Source organism: Penicillium waksmanii (genome assembly GCF_028829765.1).
Source record: "Penicillium waksmanii strain IBT 27052 chromosome Unknown utg000008l:1.0-5622682.0:1.0-5626561.0, whole genome shotgun sequence".
Lineage (NCBI taxonomy): Eukaryota > Fungi > Ascomycota > Eurotiomycetes > Eurotiales > Aspergillaceae > Penicillium > Penicillium waksmanii.
Window position 1 is genome coordinate 1,563,124 of NW_026643254.1, and position 17,731 is coordinate 1,580,854.

The window sequence follows — 17,731 nt, forward strand, 5'->3', positions numbered from 1 at the left end:
ATTTCTCTCTCAATCTGAAAGAAAAAGGAAACAAAAAATACACCAACTACACAATCAGAATGCTCCGCCGCAAACCCACCGCCATAACAGTCACGATGGAAGACATCGCCGCATTCGAAGAGTCTCGGCTCCGCAAACAAGAGGAACAAAGCAGATGTGCAACATCTGAGCAAGGGAAGAGCGGCACCAACACCAACACAGGCTTCGATCCAAGTGATGAATTGAAACCGTTACCCGGTGATAAAGCGAGGATCGTCCGTTCGCGTGAGGAGAGGATTGGTCTCGGGCGACAGGGGTGATGGCCCGGATGATAGATATACTATGGTGTTGTGCTGGATTGGAGACATCGCAATCCGTCACCGACAAATAAACGCTCCTCTTTGACCTTGGCCACGAGCCTTTCCTTCTCCTCTTCAGCAAAACGCAAAACATCTGAGAATAATATACGAAAAACGATAATGTTTCACGGCCATATAATTGGGGTTTCATGACGATTGGGAATTCTATTCTGCCATCTATTTATTCCATTTAATTGGCTATGATATTTCACGGCTGAGCCGATGAACACGACACACTATGCATCACACAACACCCAGACACCCACTCATTCGCCTGCCCAGGTGGCCTATCCCTGCAATGCAATTTTCATTTACGTCTACACATGAGTCTATACACGAATTGGAGGCGTTGGGTGGAAGATTTATATGAACCAGAAAGGCCATCCAAATCTCATTTCCTCAAGATAAAGGAGATGAGATAGGGATTTGGAGGCATAGTTTGTTGTCATGATATACAAGGGTGGATTTATTGAAATCCAATTTTTCGTTTCAGCCAATCGACATCAGTGAATACATCAGAGAATGATTCGTAGACGACCTGGCCACATCACATCACATTTTATACACGAGTCGTAACCGTAGTCGTAGTTCCTGGACACCGGGGGTAGTAGAGTAGTATGGACATCGGACCGGAAAATGAAAATGATAAACATGAACAAATAAAGGGAAATGTGGATGTGGATGGAGATTGTGAAACTATCGGATCGGATCGGCTCAGGGCTTGTCTCATCCTCTTTGTCGTTTAGCCATATTATTGTCGGCATTCATATCGACAGAGTAATTCCACCGCCTCTTCAATCCCTGAGGATCGAAAACACTGGCCACACTTTGTTGCCAGTCCCTGGCGCTAAAGACGACAGGCGGGGCCTGGAATTGCGGGGGAGAAACGGAGACGGAATGGGTTGATGGGACGGTTCTTGAAGGAGACTCGTACTGCATGGGATATTGTTGATGTGGATGCTGATGTTGATTCACCATGTTTCCGATTGGTTGTGGTTGGGGGGTGTTCATTGGCATTGGGGGTGAATTTGTGCTGACGGTTGATGGGTTGACGGAGAAAGCCATGTCCCATTGACTAGAAATTTCAAAGAGGGAAATATTAGCATTCGCATTCAACAGTATGGGCAATCAACCACGCAGATAATCTAGACCTGGAATGAGAACCCTTGGAAGGAAAGGAGGCGGGGCTAATTACTTGATAATGCGCGTAGGGTCCCAGCTATTTTCGTCCACCAGGGGAGCGTCAAGGGGATGCGTTGTGGGCGGTTGATGAGGAACCATTCCTAAGGACTGCAACTGAGAGGAAGTGTCGGACTTGGAGTCTTCAGCACCAGCGGATATCGGAGGGGTGATTGGATGTGCGTTGAGACCCACTCTGGATTGGACATTGCCTAGATGCGGATGATAGTGCGCGTCCATGGGAGGACTGGGCTGATATGGCTCCGACGGGCTCCCGTATGGAAAACTTGGCTTCAATTCAAATGGTCGATGGATGTCTGCGGAAAAGGCGAGCCGTAGTGAGTCGATTTGGGCCTGGATCTCGGGCATAGGCCAGGCGGTTGAGCAGCGTTCCAGTATGCGCATGTGGCGCGTGAAGAACTCTCGCGCGTCGGAGTTGAATTCGGGATCTGGAGATGTGATAGCAATCTGTTTTTTGGATTAGGAAGAGTCGATTGGATTGGGATAAAGATTCACTAACCAAGTGTAACATGGTGCAAGTGAGAATGCAGTAGATGGCAAAGTTGATTCCGCGCTGCATATAAAGAAGGCCAGAGAGGCCGAATCGTTCAAGAATGGCTTCCTGTAGTCGGCAGATACTTTTTGCCGAGGAATAACACAAGGAAAAGTGTGTTTTCCAGTCACCCCCAGCCGCAAAGGACTGAGAGGCGAGTTGCGGGCGATGCAACAAAATAATGGCCAAGTGGCAATGAGAATGCATATTACCCACAAAGTGAGACGGAATCCATGGCGGGGAGCCATCGGTTGGGTAATTGACCTGAAGATCGGGCGGTAAGCTGCGAAGCCAATCTGCAAATAGCGGATTCTTCTGCGCAAACTGGGGATTGGCTCCCCAGTCTTTCTGCTTTTTGATTTTGTGATATATATCTGTGATGATTCGAATATGACGCGCATTGCGAACAAAATATGCATATTGCCTGGAACGATCCGATTCATATGCATCAAGGCCCCTGATGTCCAGCGTAGGGCGCATGTCCACAGTTTCGATGTCAACGCCGTAGTCCGAGCGACCTAAGATGGTAAGTGACTGATTTCTCCCAAGCGAATTATCGAGAGATAGAAAATGGACACTTACCTTGAGGAGCACCGATCATGATCTCCACTACCAAGATAGCCTGCCAAACTCGAGTATGGACCAGGCATTCAATCGGACTCAGGTCACAGGGTCTTCCTTCGGCATGAGTGCTGTAATGTTCATGTATGTCTAAATCTTTGGCCATCGATACGATTGTCTTGACCGTTTGCCAGGACCGGTAGTAATAGCCCTTCTTGGGCAATGACTCCCGTGCTTTCAATAAGAGGAGCAGTGCCTGGATCGTGCTTAAGCGCGGAACATCCATGAAATTGGTTTCGTGCCCTGGAGGAGAGAAATTAGCCAAAGGTTGTGGTGAGTCATGGTGATGGACTTACTATTTGCCAAAGCAAGCCATTGGGCACCTTCGGCCGGCTCATCGGACAGACGTCCTGCACATGCGAACAAAGCTTCCAGCAGGAGGGGAGAGATGGAGCGGCGATCATTCTGCCATTGATAATACAGATGCGCACGTGGTATGACAGGGAGGTACGGATGGATCTCATCGAAATAAATTTTGAAGTAGTTCATCACGTCGTCTTCGTCGGGCATAAGTTCGGGTGGAATTCGGATTGTCGCGCCAGCGCCTGTGCTGAGAGGCGGGAGTTTTTCTTCCACGTCATCTTGAACCGGTACATCGGGTTCGGCGCGATCTGTTCTTTGTCTTCTAATATATGGAGCTGCGATCGATTAGTAACCTCGTAACGTCACTGTGATACAGGAGGAAGCACAAAAGCCATACCTATGCCGGTTTCATCAATCTTCAATTCTCCAAGAACATCACTCAGGTTCTCGGCTGTGGATGGCTCGCTCTCAGCATACACTCCTCGGTCCGCAATGCCAAGCGAGGGGTGCTGCGCCCCTGGATACAATTGGGGTTGAGGTTGTTGTTGATAGGGTTGGTGCGACATGACCATTGGAGGGGACCGCATGTCATTATACATCGCGGGCTGATTTGGCGGTGCTTGAACATATTGCGAATACATGCCCATTGAGTCATAAGAAGATAAGGGTGCCATCGTCGGCTGGTTGCCATCTCTATATGTCGGAGGTACCGGGAATGAATGATGAGAGGCTTCGGAGGCGCTGGAAGGGCCTCCCATATCGATGGACTCTCCACCCGGTCCGTCAAGGAATTCACCGTCCTGCCCGATAGTGGGAGGGACGCAGACGAGTTTCAGACGCGTGCACGCCGAGCAAGGCCATGTATTGGTGGTCGCAGCATCACACTTGATTTTTCGCTTCCGGCAGCCATTGCATGCCCGCATCACTATCAATTATTAGCATCTAAGTCGAGATAGAACATGGAACGGAAGGGAGTGGGATTACAAACCCTTCAGTCTTTTGTGTCGATTATGTTCATCAACAAACACATAGTCTAAAACGCCCAAAGATCAGCATGCGTTTCATATTGGGCTGCGGTGGGGACTGATATCCGGGAGAATCTACTTTTTTGGCCTTCTCGAGGAGGCCCTGACGGAGGGGCGAATGAGTAACCCTGCATTGCTCCAATCTCTCTGAAAAAAAGGGGGAGGCAGGTCGAATTATAAGTATAAGTTGATGGGTCACGTCACGATTCAAGAAACCCGCGACTTGAAGAAATCGGAACTTGCAAGGGCCTGCCTTGGGAAACCGAAAACAATAGAGAGAGAGAGATAGAGGGAGGGAGGACGTGTGTTTGTGTGTGGTTTGAAAGGAACAGAGATTGGAGCTGAAAGAAGATTCGTGAATATCACCGAGTAAACTCTAGGCCACGTCGCGGGCGGCAGCTGGCGGAAACGACACAGGGGATACTTCGAGAAGAGAGCGCGAGGATCGTCCGTGCAATATCTAACAGCAGGGGGGTTTACTGTTACTGGCGAATAGTGAGACCAGACAATGCCGGCGCTATGGGCCGGCGCAAGTCGCGAGTTCGGGGTTATCGCACCAGCCTCCGCACGGCGGGTTTGATCACGTCCGGGATAGAGAGATTGGGCAGATCTGTAAGCGTGGACCATGCGCGCGCGCACGCAATTGCCAGTTGATGGAGTTCGGTTTGACGAGAAGGAAAGGTTGTGTGGGCGAGAGAGAGGAAAAGACTCTTTGTGCAGACTGCGCGCAGGTTAGCGAGTCATGCGATCTGAAGTATCGAAGGATTTCCGAGAGACGTGGAGACGTTACTTAGTAGACTTTAGATTTAGAACAGAACAGTCAGTCGGAAATGCAACACGGCGACACCGGCAATAGGAACGAGCATCATGAATGCGCAATGTGGAAAGGTGGAGACAAGGGGCATTTACTTTGGTTTAGGGAGGAGGAGGGGGAGGATCGAAAATGGCGGAGGAAGCTGAGAGGTGAGAGGGGTGCACCTTTCGACTGCCAAGAAGGTAGTGGACATTCATGGATATCCAATAGCGCCCACTCCTCCACTGCAAAGTGGAGAAGGGGGGCGATCAAAGATTGCCTCGTGTTCCGTAATAATAGCCCTACCTTTACCGGGGGGCTTTGGTTTAATCTACAGATCCCGAACTCCAGGGTTAAACACATGGCCAATTATTGACTAAGTACGGCCCGAGGTGGAAGCAGAGAGGTTAAGTGGATGTCATATATCTTGACTGCCTCTGACTCTGGCTCTGATTCTGTCGTAATCTGACCAACTTGTATGTATTATACTGGTATACACTGAGTGTATACTGAGTGTAAGGAATAAAGTAGCTCAGTCAGACATTGCTTTATCTACTCCATGCATCCTCCTACACGTGTAGTGTATTGGAACAAGAATCCATCCCACTAATCCCACTAAACCCCGGCCAAGAAAGACAAAGCAATGACCATACGTAGATAGACCTCGGTCGAGGCAAAGTCAAGGCAAAGTCAAGGCAAAGCTCATTCAGTTGAAACACCCCAAACCCTCTTCCTCCTCTCCCCCTCTTCCCTGGTTCTCGGGATTGGTGCCCTGGGTTTCACAAACCCTAAGAGCGCGAGACATGCAGAGCTAAGGACACAGGGGTGGGGACCAGGAGATTCTGGAAGCCCACGAACTGGAACGGCCATGGTTACAAATTGCGTTGCTGGGTTCTTCCGGTGGAGGCCCATGCAGCAATCCTGATCGACTTCGGCAACTTGCCCAAGTGAAAATACCCGACCTTGCCAAACTATCCAAACCTAATCCAAGCTTTCGGGACGTGGGGAGTTTGTTTAGGGGGGGGGAGGGGGTTTAGGGTTAGAATCAAGGCTGACTACGCGTACGGAGTAATGATGTATTCTTCAGCTCGGGATGGACAGCTGAATAGAGAGGGGAAAAAAGGAATACATCACCACATAGAAAGGAGAAAAAGCAAAAAAGCTAGGGAAAGTAGGAAAAAGGAGGCAAATTGTTGTCAGTCAGCGTGGAGCCGGGCGATCAAATTCGACTCGATTGAGCCGAGGTTCTTCCGAATTCGTACCTACGGAGTCCTCGTACACGCGTACTCGTACACTTACACTGGCTACGCAGAGTTGGAGAATCTGGAGAAAGGTTTATTAGGGTCGACCGGGAACCTTAACGGGAATAAGGATAAGGGTAGATTGAGATACACACAGAAGAGAAATTCTCCGTAGAAAATGCCAAGTACCGAACTGGATATTAAGAAGCTTTCCATTTTTTGCCGTGACCGGAGTCTAATCGACGTAATGTCTCAGACTCTGGCCATAGTCCCCTCTCCCTCTCCCTCTACCCCTACAGGATCCTACAGTATCCTCCACCAGAGTACCCTGTAACTTTTACTAGTCAGTCGATCCAGTCCACCGGGTCCATTTATTTTCCATTTGCCCTGGTCACGTGAACACGACTGTATCCTGCTTCTTCTCACGTGATCACATCACCTGGTAGGAAATGTTATTGATCACGTGGATGCACCTGATCAGCCCGCAATCGGTCCGAGTGGGACGGACTGCCAAATCGGGTCGACTCTAATCCTCAGTTTGCCCCTCGTCACTTACTCTTACTCGTATACTCGTCACATCACTCACAATGGCGGAGGTACAGAACTCAAACCCCACGATCCTAAACGTGGCCGATCTCCCCACGAGATCCAGGTCCACCAAGAAATCCGGCGACTATGATTATACCTCCGGTATCTTCGCCGCCGTCCCCAACCCGGCCGATTTCCTCTCCTCCGACTCAGAAGACGACGACCTTTTAGAGGAGCCCATCGACGAGCAAGAGATCTTCGGTAAGACTGCGCCCAACTAGTGTCTATGTGCATGTACATGTGTACTGTACTAACCTCATCCTATCCAGATCTAATAAAATTAATCTCCGACCCGGAACACCCCCTCTCCCTCGGCGAACTAGCCGTAGTCTCCCTCCCCGACATATCCATCAAACCAACCCTACCAAGCGTTCCCTCCTCTCCCCTCCAAACAGTCACCGTCCTCATCACGCCCACAATCACACACTGCAGTCTAGCAACAGTCATCGGCCTCGGTGTCCGCGTTCGACTGGAACAATCTCTTCCCCCGCGCTTCCGGATGGATGTACGCATTAAAGAAGGCACTCATAGCACTGGTGATGAGGTGAATAAACAGCTCGGTGATAAGGAGCGCGTTGCGGCGGCGCTGGAAAATGGGGCGCTTATGCAGGTTATTGCTAAGATGATGGAGACTTGTCGATGATATGATTTATGAATATGAGTGAATGTGATTGTGATACCGATGTATTGTACCTTAGGATATGGATATGGATACTTATAAGGGCTGGGATTTAAGGTCTCTTTGAAATGAATGACAAAACCAAAACCAAATAAACCAAACTTGAACTTTCTCTATGTATTCACCTCCATGATACGATAAGCAAGACTTGGAAGAATGAAGCAAACACTCATGCGGTGTATAATTGACTTGAGACCATTACCTAGGGTAGAAATACATAAAGCGATTGCGCCACGCCGCTCGGCGCATCGGTGATGACTCCATAGTTCTCCAAACCCTTTTCGTTGCGTTTCCTTTTCTTCTTCTTTTTCTTCCCTTACTGGAAGAAAAACCAATGAATGAAATTATGAGTCCAAAACACCACTCTCCTTCAATCCCTTCCATAATTCCGGTTCCAGGAATTTGCTAACTGTAACATCCTCCGCCAACCCCTTACGACGTCTCGTCTTGAGAACAAAGTCGCGAGCCGTGGCCATAGCACCGGCCTGCTCGAGGGGCTTCAGCTTGACATCGCGGTCCAGGGGGTCACCGGGTACAACGCTCCACTTATCAAAGGCCAGATTCACTGAGGCTTGGCCCTGGGTGTGGATGCGAAGATCCGTTTCGAAACCGAAGGAATCAATCACTGGTATCAAGCCGCGGACGGAGTATAGCGGTGTACCCGCGATAGGACCGTCTGAGAGGACGTGTCCGCGTCGGCGAGAGAGAACGGTGTAGACCGAGGCCACGGCGTCAGCGGGTCCGGTCATTGTGCAGGAATAGATTGGTTCCATGAGACGCGGGGAAGCCATTAGGAATGAAGAGTAGACGGCGCGACGAGCGGTTGGGATGATTTGACCTCCTCCTCGGTAGATTGCTTGCTCGGCAAGGGAGACGTCTGTGAGTCGGAACTTGGTATTGCGAATGGCTGGAAGTAGAAGGTTAGTATCGATGTCTATGAATCAAAGAAAAGAGTAAGACTTACGTTCTTCGCATAGTGGTCCTTCTCTGGTTCCCCAGCTGAAACCCTGAGTGATCGAGTCTCGGACAGTTCCAAGAAGCTGCTTGTTCACTTGAGACGGTAAGGTATCATCTTGGAGAATATTGGGACCCATCTCGTCGGGGCCGAATGCCCAAATGCTGCGAGCGGCAAGCTTATCCCAGTCGTAATTATCCTCGAAAAAGCGAGCGACCTTCCGGATAGGGTCTTTGATGCTGACCCGGCCGCTTTCAATGTCCTCGGCGATTCCTTCATCCAGAGGCTCGGCAATCATGGTGATCTTGTTCTTCTTGTTTGGGGTGATCGAGTAGCACATGATCGCAGAGGTCTCAACGACAGTCTCACAGAAACGTGTCACCGGATCAGAAACCTTGATTTCCATCTCTGAGTACAGTCGACGAAGGTCGTGCAGCACACAGTCCATATATAGCTCACCCGTACCCAGTACGATGTGCTCGCCAGACTCTTCGACCTTGGTTGAGATCAAAGGGTAGCTCTTGTTAATTTTGCGCAGACCGTCAAGCATCTTCGGCAGTTCGGAGGGGTTGACGGGTTCCACAGCGACCTTGAAGACCGACTCGGTCATGTGCTTAATGGGCTGGAAGATAAATGGTTCTTCGTCTTCTTCGAGCTTAAGGGGGACCAGGGTGGCGGTTTTAACAATGGAGTTATCCACACCTCCCAAGAGAACCCAGTTACCAGCAGGAACACCATCTGTGGAGATGTTGTAGCAAGTCTCTGCGATCCATGTGTCGGAAATAGTTGCGACAACCATGTCTTCTTCATCCTCGGGGGTATAGCCTTCACCAAGGACACGAACTTGCTGACCGGGACGAGCTGTACCACTCAGAATTCTTCCGAACGAGTAGAACCCAGTAGCGTCAGTGCTGCTGAAAAGCTTGGTGACATGAACCACAAGGGGTCCATCTTGGTCACAGGCTGCCATTGAGCTTGCAACCTTTGAATCCAATGGCCCTGTATAATACCGTTCTAGCATGCGCTGGGCGCCCTCGACTGGCGAAGGGATGTGTTGCACTGCCATATCGACGAAACCACTGGGAGGGCCGAAGAACTGCCCACAAACCAGGTTAAGCAGCTCTGTTGCATCCGACTTCAACTGAGACGGCTTCAGGTGGACGCCCACCGAAGCTAATGTCTCCTTAAGGTCCTCGGGACTTTCGCTAAGGGTGTGAGAATAAAGCTTATAAATAGGCTCCAGGACGAATTTCACAAAAGCCCGTTTGGAGTTCTCTTCCACGCCCTTGCGGGTGAACTTCCGGCTTCGGGGGTTGTAGAAGATATCTCCCCACAGTCGCGCGGCGAACTCTGTGGAGTCAAGTCGGGGATAGGTGTCTGCATACATCCTGGCGAATGATTGCAATGTGAAGCACCAGTTCATCGAACTAGAAGCGAACGCAACATTTCCCTTCTCGGGGCTCAATCGTCGGCGTTCACCTTGTCCTGGCAAGACGTTTTCAATAACTGTGTTGATTTCTTCAATCACATGCTTCAGTTTGAAGTAGGCATCGTTGGGCGGAAGCTTGAGTTCCAGGATGAGGCGGTCCATTTTGTTCACAACCAGCGTCATGGGAATATCTTCCAGCACTGCATGTTTGATGATCTGCTCAGTATTCGCCTGAACACCCTCGACAACATCAACAACAAGGACTACACCATCTGCCAAGCGAACCGATGCAGCAACTTCATCCACAAAGTTCACATGTCCGGGGGTATCGATGATATTGAGAAGATGGGATTTGCCCTTGGTGCCCTGGAGAACTAAGCTCATCGGGGCTGACTTGACCGAAAGACCGCGCTCGCGTTCCAAAAAGTGAACATCGGTGTATCGCAGTTGCTCCTCCTTGCGCTTACCGATGCGCTTCTCAAGACGTTCCGTCAGGTCGTGTGTCTGTCGAACCAGCATATCCATAAACGCAGTCTTTCCATGGTGCAGGTGGCCCACAACTGCGACATTTCTTATTTGATCGGGGAAGTTGAGCAGATCTGACATGAATTCGCGAGAGAAATAAACGGGAGGGAGCTCTGTTTCGGCGATTGCAAATTTCTTCTGTTGGACGGGGGCGATGATGGGTTCCGATAGAGGTTGCGCATCTTCCTCTTGGACCATGGTCTCGACATCGGTACCGTATAGTTGTTGTGCGCTAGGATAATATTGCTTGTCTTCGTGCAAAATGACGGCGTTTGAAGGTCCATCTGTCGCGAGACGGGGATTAGCGAACGGGGAGCGGAAATGAATCGAAGCGCAGAGCAGCGCAACAAGGCTTACCATCGACCTCCATTAACTGCTGGTCGTTCACGTCCTCTTCCTCCTCTTCATCTTCAAATGCTTCATCAAACTTGAACGCCTCGGGGACCTGCTCATTTTGCTCCTCGTCGGAGTCGGCCTCGCCGATGTAGTTACCGAACCTGGGCCCCTGGTTAGAACGCGTTGCGCATTTGGTAAAGGGGAATAGAAATTGAAAGCGCAGTCAGGTAGGAGGGGGAATATAAAGAACATACTCGTCATAAAGATCCTCCATTGTGGGTAGGACTGGCAGGAATGGGCGCAAAGTGAAGATGATCCGCAGCCCCGATTCGGTGCTGGCGTGACGGAGTGGAAGGTTGGAAGATTCTCAACTTTCACTTGGTCCGAGCGTTCCCAAGTACTCCCGCCTACACCGTACAGCTCCTCACTCCAGGGCTCCCCCCCCCCCACTATATTAGTACCGTTCCCCTCGGTGGAATCTTCTCCTTCTCCTTTTCATCAATTGATCTCAATTCCTTTACATTGCACCAAAATGTCTTCCCTTCCTCCCGTCTACATTGTTTCCACCGCCCGTACCCCTGTGGGCGGTTTCCTTGGGTAATTATATACTTGCCCCTCATATTTTGTTGCCCTCTTCGCCAGATAAACTAACAATGAAGCAGCTCTCTTTCCACCCTTGCCGCCCCCAAGCTCGGTGCCCATGCTATCAAGTGTATGTCCAATCCTTCATCATTACCCCGGAGACACGTCCTTGAAACCATTGCTAACAGAGGACTATAGCTGCTGTCGAGCGTGCTGAGGGCATCAACCCCGCCGATGTCGAGGAGGTCTTCTTTGGCAATGTTCTGTCTGCTGGGTAAGTTGAGGATAGGGTATAGGATAGATAATTGCTCTCATTTGGCAATGTCACTAACAAATTCTCTCACAACAGTGTCGGACAGAACCCTGCCCGCCAATGCGCTATCGGTGCTGGCCTCGCGGATTCCACCGTCTGTACCACCGTCAACAAGGTCTGCGCCTCCGGCCTGAAGGCCGTCATCCTCGGTGCCCAGACCATCATGACCGGAAACGCCGACATCGTCGTCGCCGGTGGCGCTGAGTCCATGTCCAACACCCCTCACTACCTCCCCAACATGCGCACTGGTGCCAAGTACGGAAACCAGAGCCTGGTTGACGGAATCCAGAAGGACGGTCTGCAGGACGCCTACGGCAAGCAGGAGCTCATGGGCTTCGCTGCCGAGGAGTGCGCCGAGGACCACGGTTTCAACCGCGAGCAACAGGACGACTACGCCATCCGCAGCTACCAGAAGGCCCAAGCCGCGCAGAAGGCCGGAGTTTTCGACTTCGAGATCGCTCCCATTGAGATCCCCGGTTTCCGCGGCAAGCCCGGCGTCACCGTTTCCCAGGACGACGAGCCCAAGAACCTCAACCCGGAGAAGCTGCGCGCCATGAAGCCCGCTTTCATCCCCGGCACCGGCACCGTGACTGCCCCCAATGCCTCCCCCCTGAACGACGGTGCCGCCGCGCACGTCCTGGTCTCCGAGGCCAAGGTCAAGGAGCTCGGTCTCAAGCCCATTGCCAAGATCCTCGGCTGGGGTGATGCCGCTCACGCGCCTAACAAGTTCACCACCGCCCCTGCCCTGGCTATCCCCAAGGCTCTCAAGCACGCTGGCGTGACTCAGGAGTCCATCGATGCTTTCGAGATCAACGAGGCTTTCAGCGTTGTCTCCCTTGCCAACATGAAGCTGCTCGGCATCTCTGAGGACAAGGTTAACATCCACGGTGGTGCTGTTGCCATTGGTCACCCTCTTGGTGCTTCCGGTGCCCGTATCCTGTCTACCCTGATCGGTGTCCTCAAGGCTAAGCAGGGTAAGCTCGGCTGCGTTGGCATCTGCAACGGTGGCGGTGGTGCTAGCGCCCTCGTCCTCGAGCTCCTCTAAATGGATATTAATGATGTATGGATATGAACTGATTTTCAACACTGCGTGTGAGATACCACTACAAGAATAGCTGGTAGTAGATACCTGGGTTTACGTACCAAATAAAATTTCGGAAATACAAAACTTAATTTTTATGAATGTTCAAACTCGACCAAGTATACTAGTATATCGATCGTGTGGTAGTTAAGTGTTGATGTAAAACTAGTAGTTGCTATATAAGAACTCAAACTATTGGCTTTGATATACAGAAAGCATACGGAAGTTGAAAATGAATTGGATAATTTCATATGCAAGGTGGAATAGTTCATTCAAGTTGTTCTAAAGCTAAAAATTAACAGTAACAGGGCATGAGATGGCGTAAACTAATGCTACATTTTCATTTACAAGGCTCTTAGGCAAAAGCACCAACGAGCGCCATCAAAATAGCACCACAGGCAACAGACACACAAGCCTCAACTCGCCGCCTACCCTGAAGAGTCTCATAGCTAGACTCACTGAGGAAGTCTTCAGCAAGAAGCTCAACAAGACCCGCGAACAGAAGAAGCCCGCTACTAATAGCGTTGGTGATGCCCACCATAAGCAGACCCGTCGCACTCGCAGGGTCATAAAAATTATGCAGAATTAGACCAAGTGCCTGACCAAGAGGTGTAGTAGTTCCATAAGCAAGCGACATGAGCCAAGGCTTCATGGAAGAGGGGCCAAAAAGGTCGGGGATTAGCGACGCAATGCGCGAACCGAGGGCGAAGCCTTCAAAGGTTTGATGGAAACTGATGGCGACGAGTAGAACGACGAATGAGGTCCCCGTTGCAACGCTAAGCGCCATGCCGATGAAAATGCTGTGAAACAAAATCCCGGCTTCCAAAAGGAGACATTGCAAAAGTTGCCGTTGAGGATTTTGCATTGGCATGTTGGAGTGCTCGCTCAATTGCGGCCGGTGACGGCGAGCAGTAGTAGAGTGCACCGAGGGACGGGAACGGGGTTGTCCATTGATAGGGGTGGTGTCGTCTGTATATACGTCAAGGCCTTCAATATCAGCATCTTCGTCCTCCCCTTTATCTGATTGGGAGCCGATAGCATGTGGGTGTTCGGATTCGTATTCGTGCGAGGCAGTAGGCTCAGGGGAGTCCAACGGGTCATTTTGTCGTAGGCCTTCCATGCGGATATTGCCCGATGCTTCCCGGTCATGGTCGTGTAAATAGTCCCGAGTCCCATGGCGGAAGTCATCCAGTGATTCACGGCCAATATCGCCCATTAAAGTATCATAATCGTTTCCATGAACATGGCCTGCCCCCTTCATCGCGAAGAACATTTCTACCAGCACGACGGCAAATACAGACATCATCGCGACAAACCCGGCCATTGCCCGGTAGGAGTGGCTCCAAAACTTGGGGAGACATGGATCTGTCAATGACATGAAGGCTGTAGGAAGCAGGTGTACGAATGCTGTAGCGATCAAAACGCCTGTCCCAAAATGTCTGGATATGAAAAGGAATCGACGTGGAATGGGTAAACCGGGGAAGCGGCGTGCAAGAACCGGGAAAGAGCATGCTAATATAGAGAGAGGTTGTTAACTATTTGACGATCTCTTGCTGAACACCATCCTGAAGCAGACAGAAAAAGGAGGTGGTACGTACCAAATGTACTCAAGACGAGAATGAGGAAGAGCGCCATAACATGCAGAGGCGTGTTATACGCACCTCGCTGCCCGGAGCCACAGGTTGATCCATCATCAGTGTCCGAAGCTCGTACAAAGTTCCCATTTCGTCGTTTAAGCTCAGCTTGTAGGAGAGATTCGGGGAGTTGAGAGAGGGCGTCGAGGGCGAAATCTGGCGGACAGTCAGAAGCAAGTTCTCGCCCGGTATTGGCGGGGTTGGGGTTGGGGTTGGTATTGGGATGGATTGCTCACCAAGGGATTTCCCGCCTACATCCAATGCCTGCGCATTCTGCATCTTTGATCGGGGTGTGTACTCGATGCTGCTGGGCCCGAGCCACATCCGCAAGCTCGGAAGATCAATTCGAGGGGCGGAGAAGAAAGTTCCGCCGGGTGCCAAGGCTGGGATCACGCAATCAGATTCGCGTTACAATATCCTGCAATGTACTAGCACCGTATAGGCGATCCCGATCCCGATCTCGGGCGCATCGTTGAAGCAAAGCAAAGCGGAGAGTTTCGGGCCACCTGGCACGCGTATTATCCATCTTATCTCGGCAGCTTACTAACCGCGCGGATCCCGGGGCCATCCCGCAGCCTCGCCGATGGAGATGGAGATGGAGCTTCCGGTGGATGATGCCGAGTTACTCGTAGGTAGGAGTTCTGCAAATGGTATTGTATTTAATATCTAAACTAGCAAGTGTGGTTGAGGTATGTTCGTTGTTGTCGTTGATGCGCATATTTCTATCTATTGTTGAGCTTCATCCAGCCGCTATTGCCTTTCGAGCGACGGCCTTCATCTGCGCCCTGGCCCTGACCCTGGCCCTGGCCCTGGCCCTTGCTGGCTGATTCATTGTTTGCCCCTTCATTTGGTTGGATGGGGGGTGGAGGTGAGCTTGAAATGTCAGGATTCTGTATGAAAGGTGGCTGATTGGGCTCTGTAGGCCCATCGTCCCATTCATTTTCTTCTAACAGTTCCCATTCTGCACTGGTCATCTCTCCAAGTAGATTGGCCTTTAATTTATCCACGATCTTTGTGGGCGTTGGTAGCTTCCAGGTGCGCACATACTCGGATCCTTCGGATGCAGCTAGAAAAGAGTGCACTGTGCCGTGTGAATAGTGCCCAAGCATTGGGAATGATTTCCTGCGTTGTATCGTCGTTTGCGGGGAGTCCTTGGTGGACTTGATCTTAGTCTGTGTATCGCGACTCGCAAAAGCTCGCATCAGAGAAGACGGCTGGGCTGGTGGAGCAACTAGTAGCTGGTACATGCTCTTTCCCATATCGCAAACTTCTTCCCAAGAGTCAGATGTCAGGTTGATGCCTTGAGTTCGGCATAACCACGCCACATCCCAGGCTAACAATGTTGCTCCCTCAAGAAAGAGCGCATATGTGGCAGGGTCTTCCTTTGCCAGCCGTTGAAGAGACTTGTCAATGAAAAGTGGCCGCGGACGAGACTGGGTACGTGTATCTCCCGTTCTCGAGGTGGCTTGACTCGACGGCGAAGAGTGAGCGGTATTCCTCCTGCTCATTCCGCGCAAATCATATGAGGAGGCAGGCGGGTATATGGTCGGGGTTGGGTAATCTCGATGAGGCAGGGTTATTTCAGCTGGTAGCCTGAGAGAGAGGTAGTGTGAGACTAGGACAAGGAGCTGAGCAACGTTCGAGAAGGATGTCGATATCTGAGCGGGCGTGGCACCTTGAAAGATGTCAGTATACTGTGCGCGCACAATCCTTGTGCCCATCGTGGAAGACTTGCCATTCATGTCCCTTAAATCCACTATAGGCATGCCTCCTAGCACGTATAGCTGATGAGGATCGCCCTTCCTCGCCGTCTTTTGTCGTAAGCCATAGAGATGGGCAGCTTCTCGACAAAGAAAGATCCTTGCCTCCGCCGTCTTGCTATGCAAAGAATGCCAAAGATGCTCAGCTCTTTTGGTTGCATTCTGAATACCCGTCAGACTAGCCGTTTCCCGCTCCACAAGCTGGTACTGAGCAGATTCAGCATCGGCGCGTCTCCGAGCCAGAGTTGCTCTTCGTTCCGCCAGGTCAGCTTTTTTAACCCTAATCTCCTCTTTCAAGGCTGCAGTATTTCGGGACAGGTCGTCCCTCCTTGATGTTGAGGCGACTTGTTTGCTGGAGGTCGTTTGGAGAGACCAAGTACGAGTACTAGTACTTTGATGGCTCAATCTCGAAGACCGCTCTCCAGGCCCGAGGTGTTGGTCTTCCAAAGGTCCATGGGAAACGGCTGTTTCAATCTGGTTTGCTAGGATTTCCTTCTCTAGAAGAGCCTGTGTGGTTTCCAAGCGCAGAGGATAGAGACGGTTGCGGGCACATGTCGGACAGAGGTGTGGGAGGCGGGAGTGGGCAGAGTCGCATATATGACAGCTCATCGCAGTTAGTTTATAGCTCTCAACGGAAGTTCAGAGGCGGCATTTCCACGGTATGTCGAAGGAGCTACCAGAGCTGCCGCCGAGAACCATGAGGATGAGGGGTGAGGAGAAGAGTTGGCAGCGGTGTCGGAGAGGGCGCGTTGTGATGTCGTCACCTGACGGCCGGGCGCGGACCCAGCCATGTAATCTCATAGGATCTGCCTGTGCCCTTTTAACGGGTTGTGTACAACCAGTGGAATATCCCGATATGCATTGATTGCCCACCAACTCATTTGGGTACTGGCCACTGGGTTTTCTTGAATTTTCGGACTACCATTAAATCATTGCCCATTGCAAAACAGTCACCATGAAATCGACAGGCGATGCCCAATCTAATATGACATCTCAATCCATAGGGGTTGGTCAAACCCACAGCCCAGCTGCAGTGGAAGAATTTCCCATTGTCACCCGTCTCACCCAAGGACTCGCTGAATGTGACTGGGACCAACTGCAAGAAAAATACACGGATGCCATGGATGAGCACAGCCGGGTAGAGGAGGAGCTTCGCGTCGAGACCGCAAGATTGCTAGAGGTAATTGTTCATCCCTGCACCCGAATGTGATGTATTTAAATATTGACCATGAGATAGGCTTTCACAGCTTGGTCCCAAACGACTGTCTTACAAGATGAGAGACGGGCTTTAAAACGGTATGAAACCTTGTCCTCCAGGAAACTGCCTCCAAAGGTCATGGCCATGAAAATGATAGCTAAAAATTCCATAGATTCAAGACACAGATGCAGCACGTACAAAACTCCGAAGTGAGCGTGGAGAATAAGAAAAAGCACTGTAAGTGAGACGATCGTGCTTCAGTTGTCTCGGAGAACAGGGCTGACTTTTGCATGCAGACAATGATGTTGTCAAGGCGTTCCAGAGCGCCCTAGCCCTGCTCAACGAGCAGATGAAGGCTTAATCTTGATTATCTTAAACTACAAGGCTTCTGGTTCAAGCTCCGCTGGCGGATGCCGAGCCAATTTATCAATTCTTATGCGACTGTGATCAATTTCACCAGATGGAGATTCCCATGTATTCCTTAAATTTGTTTAATCAATTTCTGTGAACGCTCAAACATCGTATACATCAGAGTTAACAAATTAATATGATGAAAATTCTCAGTCAAAATGCAAGAATAATCAAGACCCTGATTCAC

At 50.7% G+C, this 17,731-nt stretch overlaps 8 protein-coding genes across 8 annotated transcripts; 4 read left to right on the forward strand and 4 right to left on the reverse strand.

Moving 5' to 3' along the window:
* Positions 1–59: 59 nt before the first annotated feature.
* N7481_008915 (CDC26 family anaphase-promoting complex subunit) lies at positions 60–299 on the forward strand (the record flags this gene model as incomplete). Its single annotated transcript, XM_057268134.1, has 1 exon — positions 60–299. The coding sequence occupies one exon, from the start codon at positions 60–62 to the stop codon at positions 297–299; it is 240 nt and encodes a 79-aa protein (XP_057118811.1).
* Positions 300–1,064: 765 nt separating this feature from the next.
* Positions 1,065–4,153, reverse strand: N7481_008916 (Zn(II)2Cys6 transcription factor; the record flags this gene model as incomplete). The annotated part of the gene is made up of 8 exons (XM_057268135.1): positions 1,065–1,413; positions 1,534–1,985; positions 2,038–2,588; positions 2,653–2,934; positions 2,988–3,329; positions 3,392–3,919; positions 3,983–4,027; positions 4,099–4,153. 8 exons carry the CDS (start codon positions 4,151–4,153, stop codon positions 1,065–1,067), a joined length of 2,604 nt encoding a protein of 867 aa, XP_057118812.1.
* Positions 4,154–6,640: 2,487 nt separating this feature from the next.
* On the forward strand, positions 6,641–7,284 carry N7481_008917 (iron-sulfur cluster assembly protein CIA2; the record flags this gene model as incomplete). Its single annotated transcript, XM_057268136.1, has 2 exons — positions 6,641–6,842; positions 6,911–7,284. 2 exons carry the CDS (start codon positions 6,641–6,643, stop codon positions 7,282–7,284), a joined length of 576 nt encoding a protein of 191 aa, XP_057118813.1.
* Positions 7,285–7,664: 380 nt separating this feature from the next.
* On the reverse strand, positions 7,665–10,839 carry N7481_008918 (U5 snRNP component Snu114, putative; the record flags this gene model as incomplete). Its single annotated transcript, XM_057268137.1, has 4 exons — positions 7,665–8,227; positions 8,285–10,513; positions 10,587–10,726; positions 10,820–10,839. The coding sequence occupies 4 exons, from the start codon at positions 10,837–10,839 to the stop codon at positions 7,665–7,667; spliced, it is 2,952 nt and encodes a 983-aa protein (XP_057118814.1).
* Positions 10,840–11,097: 258 nt separating this feature from the next.
* On the forward strand, positions 11,098–12,505 carry erg10B (acetyl-CoA C-acetyltransferase; the record flags this gene model as incomplete). The annotated part of the gene is made up of 4 exons (XM_057268138.1): positions 11,098–11,162; positions 11,228–11,277; positions 11,346–11,421; positions 11,497–12,505. The coding sequence occupies 4 exons, from the start codon at positions 11,098–11,100 to the stop codon at positions 12,503–12,505; spliced, it is 1,200 nt and encodes a 399-aa protein (XP_057118815.1).
* A 391-nt stretch (positions 12,506–12,896) lies between these two features.
* Positions 12,897–14,454, reverse strand: N7481_008920 (putative ZIP family zinc transporter; the record flags this gene model as incomplete). Its single annotated transcript, XM_057268139.1, has 3 exons — positions 12,897–14,053; positions 14,140–14,331; positions 14,412–14,454. 3 exons carry the CDS (start codon positions 14,452–14,454, stop codon positions 12,897–12,899), a joined length of 1,392 nt encoding a protein of 463 aa, XP_057118816.1.
* A 443-nt stretch (positions 14,455–14,897) lies between these two features.
* N7481_008921 (Atg14 domain-containing protein) lies at positions 14,898–16,544 on the reverse strand (the record flags this gene model as incomplete). Its single annotated transcript, XM_057268140.1, has 1 exon — positions 14,898–16,544. The coding sequence occupies one exon, from the start codon at positions 16,542–16,544 to the stop codon at positions 14,898–14,900; it is 1,647 nt and encodes a 548-aa protein (XP_057118817.1).
* A 346-nt stretch (positions 16,545–16,890) lies between these two features.
* Positions 16,891–17,494, forward strand: N7481_008922 (uncharacterized protein; the record flags this gene model as incomplete). The annotated part of the gene is made up of 4 exons (XM_057268141.1): positions 16,891–17,115; positions 17,173–17,231; positions 17,306–17,370; positions 17,430–17,494. 4 exons carry the CDS (start codon positions 16,891–16,893, stop codon positions 17,492–17,494), a joined length of 414 nt encoding a protein of 137 aa, XP_057118818.1.
* Positions 17,495–17,731: the final 237 nt, after the last annotated feature.